Source organism: Chelmon rostratus, chromosome 17 (genome assembly GCF_017976325.1).
Source record: "Chelmon rostratus isolate fCheRos1 chromosome 17, fCheRos1.pri, whole genome shotgun sequence".
Taxonomy (NCBI): Eukaryota; Metazoa; Chordata; class Actinopteri; order Chaetodontiformes; family Chaetodontidae; genus Chelmon; species Chelmon rostratus.
The window spans coordinates 7,798,838-7,813,589 of NC_055674.1; the positions used below are offsets into that span (position 1 = coordinate 7,798,838).

The 14,752-nt window shown below is 40.5% G+C and overlaps 2 protein-coding genes across 3 annotated transcripts; both read left to right on the forward strand.

Moving 5' to 3' along the window:
* The first annotated feature begins 26 nt into the window (after positions 1 to 26).
* mgrn1b (mahogunin, ring finger 1b) lies at positions 27 to 9,836 on the forward strand. The gene is made up of 16 exons (XM_041956637.1): positions 27 to 373; positions 1,420 to 1,538; positions 1,718 to 1,806; positions 1,921 to 2,067; positions 2,752 to 2,869; positions 3,090 to 3,156; positions 3,376 to 3,419; positions 3,520 to 3,567; positions 4,165 to 4,233; positions 4,336 to 4,495; positions 4,591 to 4,700; positions 5,379 to 5,593; positions 5,717 to 5,828; positions 5,916 to 5,961; positions 6,075 to 6,179; positions 7,979 to 9,836. The coding sequence occupies exons 1-16, from the start codon at positions 286 to 288 to the stop codon at positions 8,089 to 8,091; spliced, it is 1,650 nt and encodes a 549-aa protein (XP_041812571.1). The 5' UTR covers positions 27 to 285; the 3' UTR covers positions 8,092 to 9,836.
* Positions 8,244 to 14,555, forward strand: aanat2 (arylalkylamine N-acetyltransferase 2). 2 transcript variants are annotated; one of them, XM_041956639.1, is made up of 4 exons: positions 8,244 to 8,274; positions 13,546 to 13,699; positions 14,004 to 14,158; positions 14,250 to 14,555. In XM_041956639.1, exons 1-4 carry the CDS (start codon positions 8,254 to 8,256, stop codon positions 14,553 to 14,555), a joined length of 636 nt encoding a protein of 211 aa, XP_041812573.1. In that variant the 5' UTR covers positions 8,244 to 8,253. The 2 variants fall into 2 exon arrangements, with proteins under 2 accessions (XP_041812573.1, XP_041812572.1); XM_041956638.1 differs by lacking the exon at positions 8,244 to 8,274 and having other exon boundaries at positions 13,540 to 13,699.
* Positions 14,556 to 14,752: the final 197 nt, after the last annotated feature.

Consider the following 14,752-nt stretch of genomic DNA (forward strand, 5'->3'; position numbering starts at 1 on the left):
AGACAGCCAATCAGGTTGACTCCCTGCTACGTTAGCACAGCTCAAGGAAAACAACAGACTCGTTTCAGTTCGTTTCCCGTTGGCATTAGCAGATAACAACGTAGCCACGGACAAACTGAACGTGTCAAAATGTTAAATTAAGGAAATCGTGTACTTCTGGTTAATTCTATCTTTGTTTTGGCGTTAGCGTACGCCGAAGACAGACCTAATCGGAGCCGTTTACGCGCTGTTAGCCGCCGAGCTGCAAGCTAACTGTAGCTAACATCGGCGGACCAGAAGAGAAAGATGGGGTCCATCCTGAGTCGCAGAATCGCTGGTGTTGAGGATATCGATATCCAGGCCAACTCGGCCTATCGATTTCCACCAAAATCTGGTAAGTGTGTCTCGGCTAAATTCAGATTTCCCTATAAACACAGGTCTTTTAAGCAAGAGCAAACATTGAGGCACCGAGCACACACTAGCTAGTTAGACTCTAATTATTGTTTCTTTCCTGTTGATTATCATCATCTGACGTTATACATGTTCGCTAGTGAAGTGATGATTGTTAATGATTGTGCTAATTATAGAAATGTGACTATTTGCTGCCGATAGGTCACACGTTATTCAGAAAATCTTGTAATATTTACAGTATTATGCGTCGGACATCGTGCTACCGTTACTGCCCAGGACTGTGAGAGTCATACGAGTTATTTTAATATCAAGTTATATCAGCATTGTGATCATAATGGAGGAAGTGTCCGACACCAGAACTGAATGCACACGACTTGAAGTGTTTTATCCGCATTAAACTGAGGGACACATGATGCTGACACGCGTGTCAACAAATTATTTTCAGCCTCCGAAGCAAAAAACTTTAGGACACATTTTCCTATTGGTGTACAATTTGTAAGGTATGTAAGATACATTTTGATTAAACTTTCACTTTGTCTGAAGACATGTTTAGATACTAAAAATATAGTATATTAATGTAAGAAATATAATAGTGATTAAAACCCATAAAAAACCACCAGACATTTTATGATCAACTGGACTTTCAGCTGCTCATATAATCTCCTGCATCTCAGAATACACCCATGATGACTGACATGGTGATAATCAAGTTACTGGAAACCTTGTTTTCCTGTTTAAAGGTGGTTGAAACTACTACACTTTTAAGAAAGACCTTGTTTTGGGGTACACATTTAAATGATACACATACAGATAGAGATCGTTTGTGGGGTGTTGATGGAAAACAGTGGTTAACATAATGTTCTTCTAAAAACAGTGTTGCTCAAACGAGTCATAATGCATTTCAGCTAAACCATTTCATTTGTAAGGACACGTCTTTGAAGTAGCTGCATATAAATTGAGGTGTTGTTTACATTGACACAGATTCACAGCTTGCAGTACCTTTTATTCTTTTTTTTCCTCTCTCCTCAGGGAATTATTTTGCGAGCCACTTCTTCATGGGAGGAGAGAAATTCGACACGCCGCATCCAGAGGGATACCTTTTTGGAGAAAACATGGACCTGAATTTTCTTGGAAATAGGCCAGTGCAGGTGAGAGTGGCTGTTTCTTCATCCCTGTTGTTTTGATCATCTGAGAGTTTAAGTACTGTGTATTTTCCACAGCTTTAAAGCCACTTTGACGCAGTTCTACATCTCCCGCCAGTAACAAGATCAGTCAAACCATGTTGCTAATTTGTCAAGCATCATCATTCATGTTGTTATTTCACTAGTTTCCATATGTGACGCCTGCACCCCACGAGCCTGTGAAAACCCTGAGGAGTCTGGTCAACATTAGAAAGGACTCTCTGCGTTTGGTCAGGTAAAGCTAGCGAGGCTATATTATTATACAAATCACAGTGAAAGTAAAGAACTGTTTTAAGGAAAAGAGTTTCTATTGTGCCAACCTAGAGTTTGTCAAACCTCCTGATTCTAGGTATAAAGATGACTCTGACACACCGGTGGAGGACGGTGGAAAACCAAAGGTTCAGTATGGCGTGGAGTTCACCTTTGACGCTGATGCTCGGGTGGCCATCACCCTCTACTGCCAAGCATTTGAGGAGTTCTCCAACGGGATGGCTGTGTAAGAATTTGATCTCAAAACTAATTTTTTATGGGGCTGAGTCAGATGAAGCTGTGGCTTTTAGTAGTACAAGTCTTCATTAAATTTAAATGTCACATCTTAATCCACTTATGAATCCTGTCTGGACTAAACAATTGTCTCTCTGTCTATGAGAGGATCAGTTGATCAGATTTTATCCACGTAAACAGATAAATCTAACTGACGCAGCAGCATGGTTTTAGTGCCACAGACATTTAAACTCTGTTTTACGGGTAGTGAGATTCAAGCCTTGGAGCACAAAGACTAGAATAGATACGGTGGGTCCTTAGCAACCACCAGTCACCATGGATACTGTGGATAAGACGTAGAAGAAGATCAGAGTAATAGTTCATACTGAAGTTATTGTGTGATGATGAGACAATGAGACAAGATAATGTTTTTTACTGGCATCAAAAAGATCAGATATTACTGCTGTTGGGCTCTGCTATTCAGTTTTCTTTATTCTCAGTTCATCAAGGGACACCAATGAATGATTTGAGTACTTAAAGATGGCAGCTGTCATTGGGCTTTCCTTACTGATTAATGTCTAAATGAACGTCTGTTGTTTCCCAGTTAAAAAAACCAGCATTTCAGGAACCCAGAGGTCCAGGAGCCCTTCATCTTCCTGCACACTTACCATTTTTCTCTCTTACACACTGTGTGCAGGTACAGCCCAAAGAATCCATCACTGGTCTCTGAAACTGTGCATTATAAGCGAGGGGTGAGCCAGCAGTTCTCCATGCCATCTTTCAAAATAGATTTCAGCGAGTGGAAAGAGGAAGATGTAAGTATCTGCAGCAGCTGGCTGGTGGGGTTTGACACTGCATCACAAAAACAAATAGCATCCACTGATGTTGCTTTATGTCTCTAAATATCCTCTGCTGACACTTACACAGCACAGCTTTTCCCAGATGTCTACCTTTTCACTAACCTCACTTACCATATTTCCTCAGCTGGGGATTTATAAAATTGATCTTATCTTATCTCTTATCTTTCTCTTAAAGCTCAACTTTGATCTCGACCGGGGAGTGTTTCCCATGGTCATCCAAGCTGTGGTGGATGAAGGGGACGGTAGGTTACCAGAGCTGCGTAATATCAATATATCGTTTCCACCGAGACTGGCTTTAGAAACGTAAATGGATATTTTATGAAATAGTAAAAATGTATACATAAAGTATTAGTATCAGTTATAAGGAACTGCACTAATACTGTTAATGTTAGCATCTGCAATGTAATCTTAAATACACATTGAGGTCATCATTAACAAGGATGCTCTGTTTTCTTTTCAAGATTGCCTTGGACATGCTCACGTACTTTTGGCAGCTTTTGAAAGAGTATGTACACATGTAAATAAAAGTCATTTATTTTAGTCTGTATAAAACAAGTTTTTATATGAGCTAAAACATGTTTGTTTCTTCTTTTTTTTACCATCAGCATGTTGATGGCAGTTTCTCTGTCAAGCCTCTGAAGCAGAAACAGATTGTAAGTTCTTATTTCAATATTGCATTTTTTAAAATAATTATTCATCCAATTATTGAAGTTAGAAGTAAAATGTGTACTGGATATTTTCACTGTGCTTCAAATAATTTGCTCTGTTTTATCACTCTAAATTCAAGTTGGTGAAGTGTGAAGCACTAACTGTAAGTGCTACAGCAGGTTAATGCAATGCAGGATGTTTCACGTGGAGCATCAGCGACTCTCACGATCATCTGCAGCTTTTGAAAAATCTGTGCCAAGACCCTTGGGAGTCTGGCAATAAGTAGACATTGAATGTAAACCTGGATTACATGGAGCTCGAAGTAATTTCACATGTCTGGTTTTTGTGATTTGAATCTGGCTTTGGGTGTGAAACATTATTTTGATTTTATTAAGTGCATGCTAACATGGATAGTTTTCATTTTTGAGACTGCTATCACTGCTCTCATTCTATAAAATTCTAAAAAAAAAATCAAGACAAAACAAGACAGTGGAGAGAATGTGTTTTGTTAAGTCTGTTCTCCTTTCCAAGTCCCTTGGACCTCATCGTGGAGTGTGTTTCTGAAGCATGAATGTCACCTTCCTGTTACTGCATCTTTCTAGGTGGACCGTGTGAGCTACCTCTTACAGGAGATCTATGGGATTGAGAACAAGAACAACCAAGAAACCAAGGTTTCAGTGAAAATATAACCGTATACTGGAATCACAATGCTGTAAAAATTCATCACTGTTTTATTTTTGTGACCTTTGACTCGATTTGTTTTCTTTTTCCAGCCATCGGATGATGAGAACAGTGACAACAGCAACGAGTGTGTTGTCTGTCTGTCTGACCTGCGAGATACACTCATCCTGCCTTGCAGACATCTGTGTCTCTGCAACTCCTGTGCAGACACTCTGCGTTACCAGGCCAATAACTGTCCCATCTGCAGGCTGCGTAAGAAGTGCTGTTATTTTAATCAAATTTAGCTCTTCAAGGTGCAAAACATAATTATTATTGTGTTTAATTTGGCTCTGTGGTCCTCTTACCAGCCTTCAGAGCCTTGCTGCAGATCAGAGCTGTGAGGAAAAAGCCTGGTGCTCTTTCCCCCGTGTCTTTCAGCCCCGTTCTGGCTCAGACTATGGACCATGACGAGCACTCAGTAAGTCTCACGCACATCTGTGGATAATCAGTTAAGATCTGCTAAAATTGGCTTAGATGTGCAGCAGCATCAAGGGGAGTCTGGGCACAAACTAGGGCTGCATAACATATTTTTAGCTCACCGTATGCAGTAAAAACATTCAGCATTGGAACAGCTGCAACTCTCAAATGAATTAAGTCCAATCCTCCTTGAACATGTTTCAAACCGATAGGGATCTGATCTAGATCTATACTAATGTTTACTGAGCAGCAGGTTGGTATGTTGTGGCTAACTCATCACTTCCAGTTAATAATCTGAGTTAAAGTGTTGTAGCTTCCAGGATTGTGAGGAAAACAAGGCACGAAGCTACTGCATGGCTTTGTTAAGCAGCGGCAGGCAAGAGATGTACATAAAGCCACCGAAAGCTTACTTGTTGCTCCAGAAACGATAGTCCAACATGTAGATTGACATGTTTTGTGCACTTCATTTTTCATTCTTTCACAAATTGCTGTTGCAGCTTTGTAAGACATGTTATCCAGCAACTATTTTGCGTAAATGTGTGCACTGTATGTCAGCACAGACTAATGGATACAGATCTGACACTTGAAATGACAATAGCCCATCTCTTTTGCTCTTTAAGAATAAGCAGCAATTCGTTTATCATTGTCACCACCAGTCCTTGTCTGTGTCTCTTTGCAGAGCACAGACTCGGTTCCTCCCGGCTTTGAGCCCATCTCACTGTTGGAGGCTCTGAATGGTCTGCGGTCAGTGTCTCCTGCCATCCCATCTGCCCCCCTCTATGACGAAATCAACTTCTCAGGGGGTCTGGGAGGTGACAGCAGACAACTGAGCTCCCCAGAGCATTTAAGTGATGGGGGTCTGCAGAAAGGCAAAGTCAGCAAGTCACCTGACAGGTAACCTCACAATGAAAAACAAAAATCATGACTTTACATGAGGTCAGTGATCAGATTTGCATCTTAATCCTTTCCATACAAGTATTCATTTTTATTCATTTTTTGTCATGTCCTCCGTTTCAGCACCCTTAGGTCTCCATCCTCTCCCATCCAGGAGGAAGATGAGGAGAAACTGTCTGAGATGTCTGACGCTCAGCCACACACGATGCTGTCAAGCAGCCCCGCCCCCACAGACGTAAGCCACGCTTCACCACCTGACATTTAAACTTTGCCTCTGATTCAACCAAAAGCTTGAACACGGTCTTTGTCCTTCCTCTTCCAGGCCACAGCAACTGAGGACGTGGCAGAATCCCTGTCTCCAGATGATGGTGGGGTTTCTCATTTGGCCCTCAGCCGCACAGTTAGTTATGTGGCACACTGGTAAAGATTTGTTGTCTTTGAGAGTTACATTCATTGACATTTACTCTCCTGGGTGATCCAGAGGACAGGATGCATTCTGGAGAAGACATCCTGCAGGACTGCAGCAGTGAACACAGCAGCTTGACCAAAACAGAGAGCGACCCACCAGGTGACTTGTCGCTGCCAGGTGAGAAATTCTCTGCCAGGAACAAAGACAAAAAAATCTTTAAGCTCCTGCTTACAGGAAAGGAAAGAAGAGGGATATATGTACTGTGTATATACTCTCTTTATGTACAAAGCCATATAGACCTGTACTTACTGGTGGCAGCTTAGAGCAAAGCATTTTCTACTACAAAGCATCTGGGTCTTTCTTATTTTTAGCTTCTTTCTGCAACACATCCCAAAACAGTTGGTACGCTGTGTAAAAAGTAAATAAAAGAATGCCATCATTTGCAAACAAACTGTTTACCGACAACAGTTTTACGAGTGTTCCTGAGCCCATGTAGTAGCATCCTTTATGCAATCATGTGTTTCACAAAGTGGTGAACCTCGCTCCATCCTTGCTTGTGAAGGATGCCACCTTCATACCAAATCATGGTACTATCACCTGTTACCAGCGAACCTGTTTAACCCGTGGTATGTTCCAAACAGGTGTCTTTGTTGCTCCTGTGCCAACTTCGTTTAAATGTGTTGTTGACATTAAATTCAGAATAAGCAGATATTTACTAAAATCAATGAGGGTGATGAGGTAAAATATTACATATATTGTCTTTGTACTGTTTTTAATTGAGTATATGTCAAAAACGATTAGCAAAGTGTCACATTCTTATTTATGTTTTACACAGCATCCAAACTTTTTTGGAATCAGAATTGTAGTTGATAAGTCTGTTCCAGTTCTCTAACATTTCTCTTCTTCAATCCAAGACTCAAGGCTGTGATTCCCTGTGCTTTGCATCTAACCTGGGTGCTTTTGTGCTTTTCTATTTCCTAACACTCCTCTTCTGATCCCTGCCATCCTGTTCCTTCGAATCACCTCACTTTGGGCAGCTCTAGGTCCTGACGCCTGCTCTATTGGTATGGAGGAATAACTGTGGTATGTAGGCTTTCCTGTCTGCTCTGCTTCTCTGTGTTTACTACTCTCTCTGGATCATGTTCTCCAGAAATAGATGCATTGTCATTAATCACAGCTAGAAATAGAACAGATACAGCAAGTATTATGAAGTGAATTTCCTGTGATGAGCTGGTATTAAGGCAGATATGGTTATGGTTGCAAAGGGTATGTAAATTTAGGTCTGGAAGTTTGGGTATATTGGAAAATTTTTCACCATTTCAATATAAAAATGGTACTTAAGACACATTAAAAGCAATACTTGGTCTTATGAATGTTTTTGATTAAAAATATGCCATTTAATTGAATCGTAACAGCTCTTCCATCACATGTACAGATCATTTTTCAGCATCCCATTTAATAGTAAATCAGTAAGATTACAGTGTGCATTCCCTCGTCACATGGGCAGCCCACATTACTACCAACTGCTGCCCTGTATATAGATTTTCTATTTCTTATGATATTTCAGTTAACCAGCAGAGAGTAGCCTAAAGCAAAGTACACTGAACATGACTTGTTAAGACCTTCTGCTTGTTTTTGCTAGCTAGCTGCTACCATGTGGCTTGATTGAGCAGTTTTAATTAATCTGTGTCAGTTCAACTCAACTTTTCACTTCTATTAGAAGGGTTTTCAATTATGTCTGCTTATGATTTGGTTAAAGGTTTGTTGACATGGTAAGTATAGCCTCAGCAAATAACCCCTTTCTTCCATTTTATTCCTGTTACTTCCTATAAATTCCTGTTAATCGCAAAATCGCCATGGCCATAATTCCCATGGCGATTTTGCAACCCTAGACAAGGCCTGTGTAATCAAGACTGAAGCTGCCTGGAAACTTCACTTTGTGCCATGTTGCTTATCTGTTGCGTCTTCCTCTCCAGGGTCATCAGAGTCAACAGAAAGCCTGAAGAGTCAGAGCACAAACTGCTCCAGCCAGCCTCTCCTGTGTCCCACGAGCAGCCTTCATATGGAGGATGAGCACCTCAACCCCTGACTCTGATCCAGCTTTTCCCCTCATATCCATCAGAACAGATTAATGCTTTGCAAAGATCACTCAGTCCCCCTATTCCTTTTACCCTTCAGCCCAGTCTTCTGCTTCTGCAAGCCGACGACAGCCCTGAAAGGAAGTCCACCATGACGAGGGAGGACTGTGTTTATGCCATCAATGTCTCCGACAGTAGAAAAGAAATCTGACTCCGTTTGGTACCTTACTCTATGACTGATGTTTTTTCTTTTTGTTTTTTTAAAAAGATTATTGCTTCCCAAACTTTGAATTAACTGTCAGATGGTGTTCAGTCGTGTGTCTTGGCCACAGTCGTGGTCTAGTAATGTGGATTCCTGAGATATTTTCACTACTTGTCATGGTGGAGCTTTTAAGCACACTTAACTTTAAATTAACTCTGTATCAAATGCTTGACACTAAATTGAGAAGAATTTATAAATACAGTTTGTATTTAGATATTGTATTCATCAGTGAAATACATGAATGACTTGAGGACTTGTTTTCCAGTCAGGTTGATTTGGGTTATGAACAGAAATTCATTAGAAAACATATTACTTGTGTATCTGTGTGTCCATTTGAAGTGATTTTGCACTCCAACAAAATTGTTTATAATCCATTCCTTATTACAAGAGTTTATGATGAGATTTTGTTAAATTGTATGCAGTCTTAAACATCTACCTGTCACTTTTTTATTATTTCAAATGATGTGATATCTGTGTCATGACTGTACTAGAATCCTGTGTAGTTACTTCCCAAATCGATACCAATATGTACACTTGCATCTTACATAGAAAAAAAAAAATCCTGATATTGAAGTAATGGAGCTAGATTCAGCTAACGTGCACATTATTTAAGACTTGGATAATCGATAAGAGCTACAGATTCACATCCTTACAGCTGAACTCAAAGATAGCTAAAGCCTGCAACAAGCATAGATGCTCCAGCTACATGTATGCTGACTCAGTATGACACAGTAAGTGTGCTTGTCGTAGATGTGGCACATCTCTGTACAGTCTTTTTGTGGCATTACCAGTGTCTGCTTATGTGATGTAGCTGCAAAAAAAAGGGGGTCAGGTGTTTGTCTGGCTGCAACGCCTTTACTTACCTTGGTCCTGTATGTGTAGCGCCATGCATATAGATCTATGTGCCTTGAATTGATATGGCTGCCTGCTTGTTGCATTGGACATTAGTGTTCTTATAAATGCTACAATATACAAGTTTTCAGCCCGTAGACAGGATTTTTGATGCTGATGTACAGAGCCTTTTTTTTCTATCGCAAACTTCATGCTACTGGAAAAATGTATCTTGTTATTGTTATTGCAATATTCAATTGAACTGTTCATTTACTATGTTATGGCCATGTATCAATTATGCATTTAATCTTAGTATATTGGTTCAAGGTGGGTTCTCTTATTGTAAGTTTGATTGGAAGGAGCACATCCAATGCAATAAATGCAGATATTGCAGTTAAATAATTGGGCTAGCATTTGCATGTGAATTTATAAAGGCTTAAACCTCACACTGCTTTTAAGTAACATGGATATTTTGTCTTTTCCCCCTCCTTTTCTGTGCATTTCAACTTGACACTGTGCCTTCCTGTTCCTGTTCTGACCACTATTGACCTGGTATCCAGGATAACTCCACAGTAGGTGGTTTGTGGCTCTCTGTAAAATCAATACCTGTCTTTCCTCGTGTGTATAGCAGCATGTGTATAACAATAAAGAACAAAGATTCAATACTTCAACTGTTGTTTTGTGATCCATGACAGCACTTTCTTTTTTATTATATTATTATTATTATTTAAATATTATATTTTTCTGCACATTAGAATCTGTTGCAATACCCACTGTAATGCCACAATGTTTGATGATATTATTTAGTTTGGCCTAAAGTATAATGACAGGGTCATTACTCAGACATTGATTAAGAGGCAACTTTATGGGGAGAAGTAGGTGTAATGTGCTTAATGTTTGTAAGTTAGCCAAAGATAAGGAAGGAAGGAAAGTATGGTAATGCATAAAGTATGGCGAGGGAACACAGTGTACACAAGTAATACTGGAGAATACAAAATGTGTTAAAAAAGGAAATTATCAATAAAGGGTTATGTTAAATTATTACTTTTTTCTTTAAATACCATACATTTACAGAGACTAAATCCATGCTCTGTAATCAACTATACAGTATCCTAACAGGAACATTTTGTTTTGTGAAATAATGACTGATTTCAAATGCAAAGCTGTTGTAGTTGTTAGACATGTACAAACCTGGTGTGAACCTGGCAGATGAGTTGTCTAGCTGGATAAGTTGCGCCCCCTGTTGGCAAAGCAGGAAAAAACCAGTCTGTGGATTTTGGCTATTCTACACGAATGCATACAGTCACATATGGACCATGGACTGCTGTAAAACCATGAAGTCAGGCCCTAAGTTAATCTTCCATCTGAAAGGCCTAATGAACCTGTGAGTTTCTGATTAACATGACAAGGATTTCTTTGTTACAAACAGTGTCATAACATAGCTCTCGTGAAAGTTTTATGCTGAAGTCAACATGTACTGAAATAAAGAGCACATGAAAACTTGGGAGAGTTTCATTTGAGAGCAGTGCCGCTGCTAAATAAACCACTTCTGGTACCTGAAGGCTGAAGGATAAAACAGTACAACCTGCATCAACAAATTAATTAGAGCTGACTCACAGCCCAGTGGATGAACACACTCACACTCACACACACACACACACACACACACACTAAGCTCATTTACAATCTTAGTCTCTAGCCAGGTAAAAAATAGTAATCACAGTTCCTGTGAAATACCATTAAGATTTAATACAGCTACTGGCTGTCTCCATGAAATCCACAGTCTGTGTTCTGCCACCAGCAGTTGGTTTCAGTTTAACATGCTCGGACTGATTCCATAGCAGTTTCTGCGTAACTGGTGTAGCGTTTTGTCAGATCTGTGTCCAAGAAAACACTGACTGACATCTTTTACAGCTTGCTCCTAACATTATCTCTAGTTCCATCACAGCTGTTTTATAATTGCTGATATGTGATTTAGTATAATTTTGTTTTGTCTATGATCATCTTACTGCTAACAAAGCTAGCCTAATAACTAACTAATGTGTTTCCAATGCAGCATTCTAGCTAAATAACTGAATTAATGTTAGGATAACTCTTTTGTTTTATTTATCTTTCACTGGTGATACTTAATCTTTCCTGTCATGAAGAACTAGTTAGATAACTAGTTTTTTTTAATTAGAAGGGTTTTGACTAGCTGTGCACCTGCAAGCACACCTGTTATCAACAAATGCTGTAGCGTTAGAAGATCTTTTACACAGCAGTCGTCAACAACTAAATCTAGGTTTTTATAGGTTTTACCAGTAAGCATAAAATGAAGTAGGAGGATGTGTTTGTCATTATTTCTAATCGACTCTATAGAAATAGGTCTTGAAATAAGTACATACATGCTTTATTTTGAAAGTGTTTCAGATTTCCAACATAATGGCATTCTGCTGCCGTGTTGGTTAACTGCTGCTCTCTGCTCAGCCAGACCAACAGGTGTATGCCAGTGTAAAGTTTAATGAGGATTCAGTTACAATGTGGCCTCAAACTGGCCTGTTAAAACATAATACACTTGCACACACGTTTTCTCAGTGTATTATGTTTTTACTGTCTCTAGCTGACAGTGTCATAGACCCTAATCTCATGACATTCAGTAGGTGAAGTTCTTCTCTCATATGCTGCAATCAATCTCAAGAGACAAAGTCCCTTGTCTTTTCCTAAACTCTTTTTTAAATTTATTAGCTTGTCTGAAAAGCTGAAACATGTGTCTGGGACTCTCAAAACTCAACCTTGTCATTTAGTTGGCTATAACAGGCTGTTTAAAGAGGCTGTAAGGAATTATTTCAGACTGGCCCTCCCCTCACAGGCCACACGGACTGACAAGAGTTGCAGGTCAGAAAAGGTCATTTCATCTCCGGACAACTGTGCGTGTGTTCGCCCCTAACATCAGATGATCTCCCGAGCAGAGATGTTCTCGTATTTGTGACGGGCCAGCTGTCCAGATGACGTGGGAGATTTCCCATTCATCACCGTATTGAACGCCGGGACGAAGCAATGGAGTGAAACTATAATCCTTAAAACAATTCTATTTTGGTTTGATCTCTTGAGGCTACATTAAACAATATTCGGGCTAAGCCTCAAGCAAGGTGATTGTGGTGTGAAGCCCATTTTTCTGCAGAGAAATAATAAGTTAAAAAACAGGTTGTTTACTTCCATAATTTGCAGATGCTTGAGAGATAAAAGTTAAACCAACCAAGAATACTCTTTTAAACTATTAGACATTTGTACAACCATAATAAAGTATAAATTAAAAACATTTTCCTTTAGATGAGATTCCAAATATGGAGCTTTAGGATTATCTTTCCATAAAGAAAAATCATTTACAGTCATCTTAAAGGATTTGTCTGTGTGTTGACAGTCAAACAAGTCTGCGTAAACAGGTTTACCTCGAGGCAGTCAAAGCAAGTGCTCCCTCATTTAATTAGTCTGCGCTAAACCTCTTTGAGGCATGAAATCATCCCAACAACAATCCACACAAATCTCCCCCTCTCACTCAGTAAGGTTAAATTAGCCCACATCACCATCCAGTCAGTCATCATCCAGTCAGACCACGTCTCGCTCATCCCCGCCCTGAGAGACACATACCTGAATGCACAGTAAGTGCATGTGCAGATATATGTGTTTGAGGTAAACACTAATCCGTCATCCGTTTGAGCAACAGCTTTTCCCCACTGAAGATAAACAGTGATACAATTTTGCCTGAATTATTCTCATCCTATCTGATATAGCAGTTCATCTCTCATAACAAAAAGATACTCATCACACAGCGAATGCACAAAAATCCCAAAGATTTTCTCAATTCAGGCGTGGGAAATATACAAATGATTGCCACCCTGACCAGATGTTAATCCAAATTAGAGTCTAATTCTAATATGCAAATTAACAATAAAGATCTGCAGCTACAGAAGACACATTAGTGTCTCTGAAAAGGGACGTTTAAAAAATTCTAAATCACAAAATAAATTCCCCAAGAGCAAAATGTCTGTCACTTGAGTGAAGGGGATTTAGAGACTTTGGAGACACGTGCACAGACAGCTGTCCTACTTTGAGACGACCACTTTACGGTATGAGATCAGATAGAAAGAAGAGGTGGAGGAGGGAGAGCACAGAGACACAAAGGTCAGCATCTTGCCTGCTAAAGTGAGTTACATTACAGTCGGAGCTGTAGGACAAACAGGGAGGACAGAAAGTTTTGCTGGCAGGGTTTGACTTACTTTGACTGCATTGTTTATAGCATCAGTCTAAAGTTTCTATTGCAAAAGAAGAAAGAAGAAGAGTCCTGACAAATAATCAGAACCTCCCGTCTTGTGTTATTTGAGGCATCATGCAGGTCAGTGGTTCACCGTTCCTCAAGCCCTTCTTTCTGAAGACGCCAGTCAGTGTGGTCAGCCCCCTGCGACAGAGACGACACACACTGCCTGCCAGTGAGTTCAGGAACCTCACGCCACAGGATGCCATCAGTGTGTTTGAGATTGAGAGAGAAGGTACGTTTCTGCTGCCCACAAACAGAATATTTCTGTAAAATTGCACATAATAACCCGAGATGTGTTTTAACACTGTGTATCTAAACTTCTATGTGTATATAAGGGATGCAACGTGTTTCTATTCTGTCACTGGGGGGGTAAAAATGAGTCATATCTAAAATACTGTGCGTGGATGTTTAAGATCATCTCATTAACTTAAAAGAGAACACATTTCTTTCATGCTGCATCTTTTTCTTATATTCATCATCACTACTCCCAGGACATGACCCACTGTATGAACTGCCTCTTTTTGCCCCCCCACCAGCATTTGTCTCTGTGTCTGGAGAGTGTCCACTTACCCTGGATGAAGTGCTTAACTTCCTGGGTCAGTGCCCTGAGCTGTCGCTGGGTTGGTTTGAGGAGGGACAGCTGGTAGCTTTCATCATTGGCTCTGGCTGGGGCAAAGAGAGGCTTTCACAGGTATGAACATGTAGAAACTGTGCAAACACAATATAACCAACGACACCATGGTTGACATCATTAACACTCCTGTGGAATCTCTTTTCTTCAGGAGGCAATGACTCAGCATGTCCCAGACACCCCCACTGTGCACATCCATGTGCTGTCAGTTCACCGACACTGTCGCCAGCAAGGCAAGGGCTCCATCCTCTTGTGGCGCTACTTGCAGTACTTGCGCTGTGTGCCTGGCCTCCGCCGAGCTCTGCTGATTTGCGAAGACTTCCTGGTGCCCTTCTACCTCAAGGCCGGCTTCAAGAAGAAAGGGCCGTCAGCCATCTCCGTCTCCAGCATGCACTTTCAAGAGATGGAGTACATGCTCGGTGGGCAGGCATACGCACGGCGGAACAGTGGCTGCTAGTCCATAAGCCCCTACCACACCCACCCTCCTTCCACTTACTCACCTCTAACATGGACTCAGGACACAAAAGATTAACAAAACACAGCTGACAGATGGACAGATAGAGGTGCAGAGCCCATATGCACCAGTGGACTTGGTTCAGTTCTTACTAGACCTCCTACTGTCGGCACCTCACAGTATCCCACTGAACAAGAAGT